This window comes from Belonocnema kinseyi, chromosome 4 (assembly GCF_010883055.1).
Source record: "Belonocnema kinseyi isolate 2016_QV_RU_SX_M_011 chromosome 4, B_treatae_v1, whole genome shotgun sequence".
Taxonomy (NCBI): Eukaryota; Metazoa; Arthropoda; class Insecta; order Hymenoptera; family Cynipidae; genus Belonocnema; species Belonocnema kinseyi.
This window is the reverse complement of record NC_046660.1, coordinates 92,784,479-92,798,961: the sequence shown is the minus strand read 5'-3', so window position 1 is coordinate 92,798,961 and position 14,483 is coordinate 92,784,479. Positions and strand designations below refer to the sequence as shown.

Below are 14,483 nucleotides of genomic sequence, written 5' to 3'. Positions count from 1 at the left end.
GTTAAAAGTAAGCTTTCATCGAGTTTTCAGTGCATGTGCGCCTGTAGTATGGCAATCCAACAGACTTGTCTGCAAAGAGAAAAGACTTAAGGAGGAGTAACGTCAATCCATAAAATAAAATTGAGAAAAATAATTAAATGCCGATTTCAGATATACATAACTTAAAATATGTAATTTTTAAATAGTATTTATGATGTAAATTATTTTCTAATTTCATATGTATAAAATAAATCACGACTTTATATCATTTGAGCATGAATAATTAATGAAATATGACTTTATCAGAATTTATTATTTAATTTAAAGTCAAAACAGTCATAAACAGTCCTTTCTTGCATTTGCATTGTTTTTAGACAGCCTGAATGATTGCAAAAGCAAATTTACAATTTCATTTTGATTAAGGGATTTCAATATAAATATCCTTAAATATTGAGTCTAACTGTATAAGCACTTTAAGTAACTGTCAGGAATAATCAGGAGTTACAAACAGACACTTTTTCTTAAATCACTTTTTACAGATAAAGTAACTATATAGTCACTTTTAAAAATGAAAAGATCACTTTATACACTTCTCTGTTAATAAATTAACCCGTGGCCTACAGCAACTATTGCGAATTTAGTTCTGTATCTATTTCTAAATTTTCTTGAATTCTTTTGAATTATTTCATCATACTTTAAAAGATTCTAAAAATTTCTTAATAGATTTCAATAATTTGATGGTATATCAAATAATTTCAAAGACTGTAGGTACTTTGAAAGATTTCAAGAAATTTTGAATAGATTTCAAAATTTTGAATTGATTCCAAAAGGATTAAGAAAAGTTTAAAGTATTTTTGAAACTTCCAAGGAATTTTCATGAGCTTTTCAAAAGTTTCAAGAGATTTAAAATGATTTCAAGGAATTTCAAACAGATCCACAGATTTTAACGTATTTAAGGAATTAAAAGAAATTTCATGGGGTTTTAAAGAATTTCCTATAAATTTAGAAATATCAGATTGCATGTAATTTCTTGAGATCTTACAATATTTTATTCAATTAAAAAAAATTTTAGGGTAATTCCTTAAAGTCAAAGGAATTTTTAATTCGTTTTAATACTTTGAACGGATTTCAAAGAATTGTAAATATTTTATAGCTTTTTTTAATTCAAAGGAATTTTTAGAGTCCTACATAATTTCAATGATTTTAGGTTTTTTAATTCAAAGGAATTTTGAAGAACTTTTATATGTATTTCAAACGATTTCAAAGGATTTGAAATATTTAAGGGATATTTTCAAAAAATTTAAATTTGAAAGAGCTTCCAGCAATTTTAAGGGTTTTGAAGGTTTAAGAGGGTTTTTAAAAAGACTCCAAAGAATTTAAAAATGATTTAAATAATTTAACTGCATTTCACATCATAGAATTTCGATCTTGAAATATCAATGTCGAAACAAAATTTTCGGCCATCCCGATAAACAAATTTTGAAAAAAAAATTCAACTTTGTAATTCCCAGAAAATAAAACAATATTTAAAAAATTCAAAGGTATAAATTTGGAGAAACAAAATTTTAACACGGGTTGTGGAACTTTCTGGATTTATGAATATTTTATTGGTAGGGCGGAATTACATCGAAGGACTATAGCACCGCTGAACTGTTTTGTGGATCACAAAACCACACCGAGTTTTTGAGTATTTGTTTGTTAAAAAAATACACAAATAATATCTTTGTATAATCCTTTGATTTTTTGAGGTTCCACAAACGGTATCAAACAGGAATTTCAGATTCCAATTACGTTTAGTTCATTTGAATATTTTTTCGTTTACTAGAATATTTTATATAAGATTCCATGCACAATTTCAGATTCTACTTGGAAAATTTAAATTATAAATATAATAAAAGAGATATAATCGTTAGTTTGTAACAAAAAGAAGTTAATAACTAAAGAATGTTTTTTATTTCCAATTTTCTCTTTGTCTCGCCAGGGAATGCGTTAATTAACATTAAAAGCACTAAAATTGCACTAATGACATTATAAAAAAATAGTAGAGTATGAATAAATAACCCAGCTAACATAGTTACGAGTCTGAATGGTCACATCGTTGTAATAGTAATAAAACACTTCCCATTCAAAGTCATAACATATCTTACGACATTGAATGGGATATCTTACAAGCGGAGCAGGTAAAATTATTCCGCCATTGTAATCACATGCAGGGAATTAAAATAATATGTCGTCATCTCTTTTATAATGACATGGCGTACCGGAACGTTGATATTTTCATGGGGCGTGAAAAGTTTGAACAGTTTTATTTTTCATTGATGCTTTTGTTTCTGAAACTTTTGAAGTATATGCGTTTCAAAGTAAATATAATTTTTACCGAACCTTAATAATTAACCTTCCCAATAATTTATAATGTTCTTGCTTGAGTGTTGTCTATTCTGCATTAAAACCTCTTGAAAATAAAATTATGATTTGAAAAAAGGGCCAACTCATGCCAATCAAAAATCATAAAAGTTTAACTACAGTTCCGGTACAGCGGCGCCAATAAGATTTGGAGTACCCCCTGTCTCAACTCTCCCTTGAGGATCTCTAACGCTATTAAAAGGTAGATTTGATTGGAAAGTAACTTTGAGTGCCCCCCCCCCTTTCCTCTGTCCGCCACTGTTAAACAATCTTAGATATAATATTTAATTTCTAATTAATGTTTGTTTATATTGAAAAGTTATTACAAAAAATCAATATAAAAATAATTATTTTAATTACCCTGTCGTAATTTATCATTGAAAATAATAAAACTGTAAAAATTCCTATATATATATATATATCATTACAAAAAAATATATAGAAAAAAGTCATTCTAATAAATTGTTTGGGTTTCTGAGTAATGTGAATAACCATTCATAGAATTTTGAAATCTTGAAAAAATATGGTTTCAAAGATTTTGAAAACGCGCTCACTTTTTGAATTTTGATGCAAAATAGCTGGTTTACGAACTTGTTCTTTCTTGTTATGCCTTAAAAAAGTGTGCCAAAGTAGAATCCAATCTGATCAATTTTTCGAAAGTTATCGTGCCTACAGAATACAGACTACAGACAGACAAACACCTTCGTAAAAATCGTGTTTTCTGACTCAGTGGGTCTCAAAACGTGGATATTTCATGAAAACCGACAAAGTGAAATTTTACATAAAACCAATATCTTCTCATTAGGATGAGAATGTAAAAAACACGAAAAAAGTTGAGAAAGTGACCAAATTATGAATTTAAGCTTTCTAAAAGTATCTCAGTATCTTTAAAAATAATTAACTGAAGCGATAAGTAATGACAGCCTTTTCCCTACACATAATAAAACATATGATTATTATGTTGTAATAAAAACAGTTAATAAGTTAGTAATGCTTTTTTATAGTAAGTGTGATAAGTTTAACATTGGCGTACCGCTTTTGGTGACCCTCCACCCCCCTAAAGCCATTACGTATTTTTTGAACGGCCGCTTACACCTATATTACTCATATGCGTAAAAAAATTGCTCACATGATCATAAAATATCACAAAGCGGAATTTGATTTACGAAACTTTTCACACTCTTAGAAAAATTTATTGTCTACAGAATACATTAATTTTTTAATCGTTTCGAAACTCCGTGATTTCGAAGAAACAATCACTTAGGGCGTACACAAAAATAAATAGAAAACAGGAATTAAATTATGGATTTAACATGAAGGTACAAAATAAGTTTAAAACTGCATTTGTTCTAAAGCTAACATACATCGACAAAATACAATCCTAGCATATCTATTTCGAAGGACAAAACATACATATAAATATGTAAAATTTTACTTTGCAAACAAGATTATAACGGATTTTTAATATCACCTGTAATACGACAAAATTAGGAATTACGATTTCCATAGATTCTCTAGGGTCAGAGAAGCTCAGAGAAATTCTCCGCAGGCACTCAGGTAGATAAATTCAAAGGTCCAGGTAGTTCTTTTAAATGTTTTAAAGGCTTTAAAATGTCCTTTCCGAAATTGAAATGATCATAAATAAAAAGCAGAGAGGCTGAAATTGAAATAAGGGGCGATTTCCATTTCATCGCGGTGTACCTGCTCGTCTTACCCTCTCCACTCGACTTCTCCTCACGTCCCTTACTGAGCGAGATTGCTATGCCGGGCTTTGCCAGCAGGGGGGCCCCTTCGTCCTAATGAGGCATAAAATGCGATACATAAAAATGTTAGAGTTTTGAAATCAGCAAATTAAAAATATTATGTTCAGAATCTATTTTTATTTGTGATTCCAACGATATGTAACTTGCAATTAAAATATTGAACTTAAGACTAAGTTATGGCAGATATTAGTTATGGTAGAAAATTCGCCTGTTGACAATTTAATACTCATCCGGTGGAAGTAATGCTCTTATATTTTCCATATTATAATCTACTATAATAAGTATATTCACTTTAATTCTATTCCCTAGAAAGTGAAGTTTAATTTCCTTTTAATCAATTGCCCTTGTGTTTAATACACTAGTGTGGCCCTTATTTTTCAAAAAAATTAATTTTTTCAACCCCTAGTTCTGTTCGATTTCCTAAGAATCGACCATCATTTTTAATATTATAAAATTTTTGTGTATTTATATGTGTATACTAAATAACTTATATTGTGTACTGTTTTGTTAAGGATTCTTCTTTCTGGTTTAAAAATTCACGTACTTGGTTTCAAGTATAGTATTCTTCTAGACAGTTGGGTAAAAATGCGTAAAGTCTATTCAACTTTAAAAAGGCGAATTTTCTATCAAGTAAACTGATGCATTTTCAACTATTCTACGGAAAATTCCATAATGCTATCTAGTCAGGGTCAAAACAAACTAATATCTGCCATAACTTAGTCTAATTTCAATATTTTAATTGCAAATTACATATCGTTGGAATCGGAAAAAACATAGATCCCGAATATATTTTTAATTTGCTGATTGCAAAACTATAACATTTTTATTTATGGCATTTTATGCCTTATTAGGACAAAAGGGCCCCCCGCTGGCAAACCCCGGCACAGCAATATCGCTCAGTCAGGGACGTGAGGAGAAGTCGAGTGGAGAGGGTAAGACGAGCAGGTACACCGCGATGAAATGGATACTGCCCGAACTAAGAATTCGATCGTAAATAACAAGCAGAGGGGCTATATCAATAGAGTAGCCGACACTCAAGGGTCCTTCGTTAAGCTTTCGGATTCAAATTTAGAAGATTTTTTTAAATTTCATAGTTAATAGCCTAAAACATAATAATTCGGAATCAACGGATTTCGATGATTTCAGATATCTAACTTTTTTTTAAATACTTAAAATTGGAATTAATACGACGTTTCTCGTAAATGGAATGAGATACGCCAAAAAAGACAACATTTTTGAATTCAACTAGAAAATGTTATATTAGCATATAAGTTATAATTATAAATAAGTATAATGAAAAAATTCATTAAATTAAAAAAAAAAGAGTTAATAATTTGAAGAGAAATTTAAAAAAGGAGAGTCGGATTAGCGACGGCCAACTACTGTAAATAATTCTGCCCGTCGGGTACGTGACGAATACAAAAGGAACATTATATTACCGTCGTACTACTCTTAAAAGGACCACCAAAAGGAACATGAAAAGGACACAAATCTCTTAGATTAAATTGTTTTCAAATCGACTCTGCTTATAGTCTCAAATGAGCCAGGCTATTTCGCTAGAGAAAACTCAGAGATTTCTATCGGTAGGGAGCAGACGACTTAATTGTAAATTTTCTCTGAATAAATCACGTCACTGAAAAAATCCGACATCTGCATCTTAAGAAATACTAGAGGATTACAGGAAATGCACAGCTTTCTTAAATCTCCAACTGTTAGAAGATTAAATATTTTTTGCGCAATAATATCGGGGAACTCAAATCCCAAAACTCTCTTCAACGGCTTCACGTTCTTCTCTAACAAAATTCGCCTTTTCTTAGCTTCTCGAATACGAGCTTTTAAATATTTTCCATATAGTGGAAATTGTTTAACGTTATCGAAAGTCTTTAAAGTATAAATCACTTTCTTATTTTTAATAAAAATCGCTAGTTCCCTCCTGTTTTCTGACAAAATGTCCAAAAACGCAAACCAACTGCAAATCTTGATGTTTCGCATTTCTTCTAATTCTTTCTGACAGCGTGTGTAGAAATCCTTCAGAAACCTAGATTTGATCAAATTCTGATTACTTTCTGTGATTTCTTCATCAAAAGCATCTAGCCTGGCTATTTCTTTTATTATCAAACGTGCACAATCTCTGTATTTAGAAAGGCCAGAATACGGTGATTGACCATCGTTCAAGTTAACTGTGACTTTATTCGTTACACACGCTAAAGGTGAATCACCTAGTTGGTCCAAAAAGTTAACATTAGCGCCGCTTTGTATTAACATTTCTACTGCCTCACTTTTACCCATTCTAGTGGCAAAATGAAGAACAGACTCTTCATTTCTTTTCGCTGAGGCTTTTGCATCAGCACCGTATGATAAAAGAAGACTTAATAATTGTATATCTATATCATTGTACTCTTCGCCTTCCTCACTGTCAGGTTTTTCCTCGGTTGTTTCATCACTTTCTTCCACCTTTGATTCAAATTCATTCTCTTGGTCGATCTCCATATTATTATTCGTATTATGGTAAGTTTGTGTACTTTTTGCTACACTTTCCTCGCTATACCTTTGGTTTTCACCCTTATTCTCGCTATCATCATCTTCGTTACTCCATTCTGCATGTTCACTCAACACCCCTTCATTTTCTTTATCTTCGTCCTGTTTTCTATAAATCATTCCTAATACTTTGTAAATCGCTGAACCATCCTTACTTGCAGCATTGCCATCAAGTCCGCAGTCGACGAGCGGCTTTATAATATCTGCATTTTTTTCGTTGGCTAGGGAAAAGTGAAGTAAAGATTCCCCTGCATGAATTTTCAATTCAACATCTGCTCCTTTCGATAAAACCAGTTTAACCATTTCAACGGAATCTTCATGCACAGCATGCATAAGTGGTGTCATTCCTTTTTTGCAAACGTTATTCACGCCAATACCATATTTGAAAAGTTTTTTAACGACCTCTTTCTTCCCACTTTTAATTGCATCATGGAGAGGAAACTCATTTAATTAAATATCAACTATGGATCCATTTTGTAGCAGTAATTCTACGATCTCTTCACTGCTATTTGAAACAGCAACATGTAGAGGTGTGCATTCATTTTTGAAATTGTACCCGGAATTAAAACGTCTAGAATAAAAATCCCATGTGTCAGTAAAATTTAACAGAGCGTTGTTTTTGAGAAGTAGATTGACCATTTCCCTATTTCCGTTCATGATTGCTGTGAAAAGAACAGGCTCATAGTTCAATATTTTATCGTCAGCATCAGCACCAGCTTCCAAAAGAATATGAATAATACTTGTAAGGTTTTTTTCAACAGCCAGGCAGAGTGGCGTATTGTTTTGAAATTTAAGGTTTACATCAACCCCCTACTTCAATAGCAATTCAACAATTGATTGATCTTTTGCCGTGATTGCAATATGTAGAGCTGGACTAAAGAAACGGCCTTTATCAGACGTTTTATTTGCATCAACGCCAGCTTTTAAAAGTATTTCTACAATTTCCTTATTCTGATTCAAAGTCGCAATATTCAAAAGCAGACTTCCATTGCACTCAACATGAACATTACCTCCAGCTTCAACCAGATGTCGTACGATCCCCTCAAGATCATTTTGCACTGCAATGTTTAAAATTGGTGTTCCATCTAAATCGACATTGGCAGAAGCTCCGGCTTCCAGAAGAATTTGAACCATATAATCCTGATTAGTTTCCACGGCAATAGCGAGAGCCATGCTACCATCTTTTGATTTAGCATTAACATCGATTTTAGCCCCCAGTAGTAACTTGACGATTATTACATTTTTGTGGACAATTGCTGGTATGCAAAAGGAAATCCTGAACATTAACATCTGCTCCAGCTGCTATGAGCCACCCAACAACTGACTCTAAATTTTTGTCTACAGCTATATTGAGAGGTGTGAGACCTCTCTCAGAAAAGAGATTCACTTTTGCCCCACATTTTAAAAGCGATTGGATGAAATTTCGATGAAATTTCTTTTTCGTGAAAGATTCGACTGCAAAATGGAGCGGAGTGAATCGAACTTTTAAATCACTGCCTTGTATTTCTGAATTCATGTAACCTCCGTAGATCAGAAGGCTTTGGAGACTGGATGAAAGCTTTTCAGGTTCTGATCTTAGCCTCACGTTGACTTCAGTGCCACGATCCAGCAGACAAAAGATGATTTCTTCATGTCCTGCATGAACAGCTGCAAGGAGAGGTGTCGAAGTAGGCCCAGCTTTAATATTTTTTGGATTTACTTCCGCACCGTATTCAAGAAGTAGCTCTACAATTTTGCTGTGCCCTTTGTGAGCTGCAGCATGCAATGGAGTTAAATAATTTCCAAGATTAGCATTGGGATCTACACCTTTGCTTAATAACATTTTCACAACTGCTTGGTGTCCCTGATAAGCGGCAATGTAGAGAGGAAAATAAGCCTCTATCCATTTTGATGAGCGTGTTAGAGATGCTTCAGAAAGAATTCGGACGATTTTCAGGTTTCCCATTTGTGCTGCAAGATACAAGGGAGATTCAAAGACTGATTTTCCCGCTGCATTTACATCTGCAGCGTATTTTAAAAGAAGTCTGATCATTCTCTCGTCTTGCTTCAGAACCGCAATATGGAGAGATTTTAATTCCGTCGCCGTAGACATATGAATAGGGAATCCGTTGTTTAAAAATAATTGCACGATATCTTCGCTTCCATTTTCAACGGCGAAATGCAGTGGTCTGAAGCCTTCTGTCTCTGTCAGAGTGAACATGGACAAACAGTTGTTACCACTGCTTCTCAAAAGGCTAGTGGCTATCCGAAAAGATCCGGTTTTAGCAGCGAAGTGCAGAGGAGTTCTGCCAAGTTCATCCAATGCTCCAGGAAGAGCGCCTCGTTATAACAGAAGATTGACGATTCTTCCATATTCTTTTTCGGCAGCAATGTGCAGAGCTGTACGTGTAACAAATTTCCCTTTCTTTCATACAGCTGCCTTATTTTCCTGAATTGCATTCGGGTCTGCACCTTTATTTAAAAGAAGGTTGCCGTTTTCACAAGCAACGTGTAGTTCTATTTTTCCTGTCTCAGGTGAATAAGTGTGCACGAGTGCACTTTCGAGCAAAAGCAATTCTAGTACCGATTTTTTTGCCGTAACGGCAGCATGATAGACCAAAAGTGAATCTTGTATGAATGCCTGGGCAGATCGTAGTGTTCAATTTAGAAGAACCTCGACTTCGGATAGCCAGGCACAAAGCAGTTTCCTGCCTTTCAGTCAAAATATTATGTTTTGCTCCACTTTTAAGAAGCAGTGAAGCAATCTGAAAATTGCCATTCAAGGCCGCGACACGAAGAGTAGTTAAGCCTTTCTTTGATCTGGCGTTTAGCTGACATTTTTTGGTAAAGAGAAGCGGAATGATATTGGCGTTTCCAGAAACTGCAGCATAGTGGAGCAATGTATAACCAGTTTGTTGATCTTTGGCGTCGATATTTGATCCTTGAGCAAGAAGAAGTTGAAGGATTATCTGACAATCATCATCGACGGAAAATCTATAGGCCGAAGAATAGAGTGCTGTCATCCCTTTTTTGTCTTTGCACCAACATCCATCCCGTTATTAAGAAGCATCTGTACTATTTCCTTGTCACCCTTAATGACGGCAACGTTTAGTAACAGTCTGCTATCAGGAGAATAGTGTATTGTACATCCTTTATTTATTAAGAATTTAGCTATTTCTATTTGAACGGAATCAAGTGCCGTATAAAGGCAATGAGAAACCTCTGGCCATGATGATAAATATACTCTGTCAAGGGTACTGGTGATTCGTTGCACTTTTTCAAGGTTTCCTGCCTGGACAGCAAGCTCATATAATCGCATCGAATCATTTTCTGCCATGATTATTTACCGGATGATTTCTAAGTACCACTAAGAATGAAAAGAGACCATCCACCTGAAACAAGATGTCTCAATTTTAACAAAAATACAGAATTTTAGAATGTTTGGAATATATTTTTTTCGTTGGTTTGATGTTACATTAAGGAAGATCTGCGAATACTTACTACAAATTCTTACAAACTTTCCGGTGGTTTTCAAAGTAGATGTATAAATTCAAGGAGATATCCTAGAATTAAGTACGTGAAAAAAGAAACATTAATTTATCAACATAAGAAAATAGAAAAAAAATTTATAATTTTTATCTGAAAGTAACTTAAAATCGAATTATTAAAAAAAAGTTATTATTATCTACATTGTGAATGTAATTCTAGCTAATTTTGATAGGCACAGTATTAAACGTGTATGTGACGCAAAATTTCATAAGACTTTAAAAGTTATATACGTGCGTAAAAAACTATGGTGTGAATTCTTTTACCTAAAATAAAATATTGTTTTACTCTTGAGCAAATACTTAGAAGGAAGAGACTTTCTTTACTTTCGAGGAATTAAAATTAAAATCTACTTAAATACTGATGAACTAATCAAATTTTGTAAAAGGGTGTTCTGGAGTTTATTTGAGCATTTTTTAATTGCGATAAATTGAATAAATTAATTTGTTGAAAAACATTGACTTTAAACATGAGTGGCTTCCGTTTCCGGTACACAGCCCGGTCGTACATCGTAGATGGTCACCCATACAAATGCTAGGGGCGCTCGAAATTGCTTGACATTTGCACTCTTCTCGAGTCGAGATCATTTACTATGTATTTCTATGAAAATTTGTACGCGCCGACATTTTAGATGTTTTTTCCAAACTTGCATACAAATGTTTAGTGTTGCACAATAATTTATTCAGCATCAAAAGAAGGTACCCATGCGAAGCCGTGTGCAAATAAAAGTTATTTAACCAAAAATGAATATCGCGGTATCACATTAAACTTTATTTCCTAATAAAATAATTGAAAGCAAAGTAGAGGGTCGCGCGTGAATGAGCTTCCAGTTTTTATGAAATTCCTATTTTTCGTTGAAAACTTCATTATTTTCATAACAAATTACAACTTTCTTGAGCAAAAATGAAACTGTTTGGTTGAAAATGAGGTAAAACTATAGAATAGCGGCTTCTCCCGTATGATCCTTTAACGTTAAAAAATATCAAAAACTTATTATTTGATGAATTCTAAATAAAAAAGGTGGGGGAAGAGCATTTTCGAGGATTTTTTAAATTTAATATTTAAGAAAACTGACAGCAATGTTAGTTACGTACCTGACTCTAACCCAATCAAAAATCCATTCATAACAACAAATTGCCAATTCTGCACACTCAATAATTCATAATTTCATTATTATATCATACTTAACACAGAAAGGGAGAAGCTGGAAAAGGGAAAAGGATGTGCATTGTGTCTATATTTTTGGGCATAAGCCACCCCTCTTCCCCTTTCCAGCTCTTTTTTCCCTTTCCAGGTTGATACTAGAAAAGGTAAACAGAAGATAAAAAAGGAAAGGCGGTATGGGCTGTGCCTAAACGTCCGGATACAACCCACACGCTCTTCCCTTTTCCAGTTCACCCTTCCCCTGTCCAGATCCGTACGTTTAGACACGATCGCATTATTATAAATGTACATGAACATACAATATTGTCCAAACGTATAGACACAGAAAAAAAAACAATTTTTCTCATAACCTAGACCCTACAATTAGTTCTTGTCATTTTATTGTGAATTACTTGTCACATGTCTTTAATATCTTTGAGGTTATGCTTTTTGTTTGTTAATAAAATGTTTTTTTTATTTGCCTATTAACGAACACTGTTAGACTTACATGTATTTTACAGAAGTTTAGTGTATACTAGTTCAATCAGGATTACTTTTTGTGATCAAAGTATAGTGATTTCAGTCAGGTATGCAAAATGCATTTCAGCTTCTATTTTTGTAAAGAAAATCATAATGTTGTTTAAAAATGCTCTTCCGGAGTCTTCCCCCACCTGTTTCATTTAGAATTCATCAAATAATAACAAGTTTTTCATATTTTTTTACGTTCAAGGGTTACACGCGAGAACCGCTATTCTATAGTTTTACCGAAAATGATATTATTATGGTCGAAAATTCAACAATTTAGTTGTAATATTTTTCTTTTTTCAATAGAAAATCTTATTTGGTTTAAAAAACATGTTTTTTGGTAGGAATTTAATCGTTTTGGTTACAAGTCTGAATGTTTGGGTGAAAATCCGTTTGTTTAATAAATTCAATTGTTTTTAATAATTAAAAAAATTAGTCTTTTTTATTTCAAAATTCAAGAAATTTATAGAAAATTGAAGTATTAGGTTAACCAAAAAAAGGTTAATATATAATAGTTGATATTTCAACCAAACAAGAAAAAAACAACGAATTTTCAATCAAACTGTCGAAGCATCAACCTAAAACGATTAATTTTCAACCACAGTTGCATTTTTGATCAGGAAAGATGAAATTTCAACAAAGAAGTTGATTTACTTAATTTATCTTAAAAATTAAATCGATAATATTAATCTTATTAATATTGATAATACTTCATATTAATCTATAATATTAAATTTTAATGCATACTTACTAATTTACGAAACTTCGAGATTAGAATTGGAGGTTTCAATAAACCACTTTGAACAACTGTTTAAGAACAAATAATCAATTGAATAGCAAGCGTGTGTCGCACAAACAATATTTATAATATGTCATTAATACAATGCTTCGAAATTTAATTAAACACACGCGAAAGTGACAGTCTCAGTGTTGGAAATTGGAAACGCAATTGGGTACGGACATGACATAGAAAACACGGGACTCGGCATGTCATTGCGGGGTTGATGCAATGAGGAGGGAGGTTCGTCATCCTTTGATGTCGCGCTACAAACATGGCAGCGCCCACTTGCTTATATTTTCATCAGCCCTGTGCATCTCTCCATATTTCAGATTTTAACTTGACCTCGCAACTGTCCTAAGTTGATTAGTTCTTAATATCTCCAGCGCGGCGCTAGTTGTCTCATCACTCCCTGTTTTTAGATAGAAACTAGAAAGCAATGGGACTGAATCAATTTTTAAAATTTTTTAGCAAACAAAATGTTATTTCCATGCAAAAATATTCTTGAAATTTAAACAATGTTACTCATTTAACATTTCAAAATACTTTTCCAATAATTTTCTATAGATACTAAAGACAAAATATGATTTATATAGTCGTACAATAATCCTGGCAAAGTGGAATTTATCTTAGTTTTGAATTTGAATGAAAATTAAAATATGATTCTTAAAGTTTATTGTTGAAAACAAATTAAAAATATTATTAATGGAATGTAAAATCCTTGGAGAAAAATTGTAATAGTATTAAGTTCAAACTTACCATGTGAACACTCTCGCTTATGAATATATAATGGATATAATGTATTTCTAATTGAATTCAACTAAATTTACATTTGAAACAATTTTATTTAATAATCAATGAAAAATAAATTTCTTTAATTGCTCTCTATTATCATCATATGCTTTAAGTCTTTAAAACAAAGATGTTAAAACATTGATCATATTTACATCTTGGATGCACTATAAAATTATAATTTATCTTTGTTCCTGTGAAAAAATAGTTTTTTTTCAACAATTTGAATACATTTTTCTCATTATATTCAGTAGTGTAAGTACTCGTTAAACCCTAAAATATTAAGTTTGAAATTGCATACTATATTAAAACTTTTTTCACAAAACTATTTATATATTTTATTGATGTAAATATTATTTACTGTGTTTTCAGATATAAAAAGGATTACATTTAATTTTTTATTTAAATTCCAATCTAATATTCCACTTTACCAAGTTTATTGGGTGACGCTTTTATTCATGTTTTTCATTAGCACATATATACATCGTCTGGAAAATTATTTTGAAATATAAAATGAATAAAATTCTTTTCATTTCAATATTTTTTTTACGAAAACAACATTTTGTTTATTAAAAATTGGTAAAAAGTGATCTACTCCCATTGCTTACAATGCAAAAACAGGGAGTGATGGGACAACTAGCACTGCGCTGAACTAACCAACTTACTAGGCAGCCTGATAAGTACCTGAAAATTCTCAGAGATGGCATTAGTATTCACTAATGTGAACCATTTTCGTCGAGCTTGATCCTTCAAATGACGCCTGTCAAAACTTCAGCCATTTATGTTTACGCATTTACAAGTTACAGCACTGAGAAGCGACTAACTTCCGAGTTTTTTTTAATATGGAAAAATCTGAGTTTCGAGGTTTGATCAAACACTACTATCTTTGCAAGAAAACGATATCCGAGACCAAGGTCAAGCTGGATAAGTATTATCCGGACTCTGCACCGTCGATTGGGACGATTCATAAGTGGTTTACCGAGTTTCGTTGTGGCCGTACGAGCACAGTTGATGCTGAACGATCTGGGCGCCCAAAA

General features: G+C 32.5%; 2 protein-coding genes across 2 annotated transcripts; both read right to left on the bottom strand.

Annotated features, from left to right (window-relative positions):
• Nucleotides 1–7,493: 7,493 nt before the first annotated feature.
• On the bottom strand, nt 7,494–7,856 carry LOC117171013 (NF-kappa-B inhibitor delta-like). The gene has a single exon (XM_033358058.1). It carries the CDS (start codon nt 7,854–7,856, stop codon nt 7,494–7,496), a length of 363 nt encoding a protein of 120 aa, XP_033213949.1.
• A 34-nt stretch (nt 7,857–7,890) lies between these two features.
• Nucleotides 7,891–9,685, bottom strand: LOC117171012 (ankyrin-3-like). The gene is made up of 2 exons (XM_033358057.1): nt 9,337–9,685; nt 7,891–9,002 (listed from the first exon to the last, which is right to left on the bottom strand). Exons 1-2 carry the CDS (start codon nt 9,683–9,685, stop codon nt 7,891–7,893), a joined length of 1,461 nt encoding a protein of 486 aa, XP_033213948.1.
• Nucleotides 9,686–14,483: the final 4,798 nt, after the last annotated feature.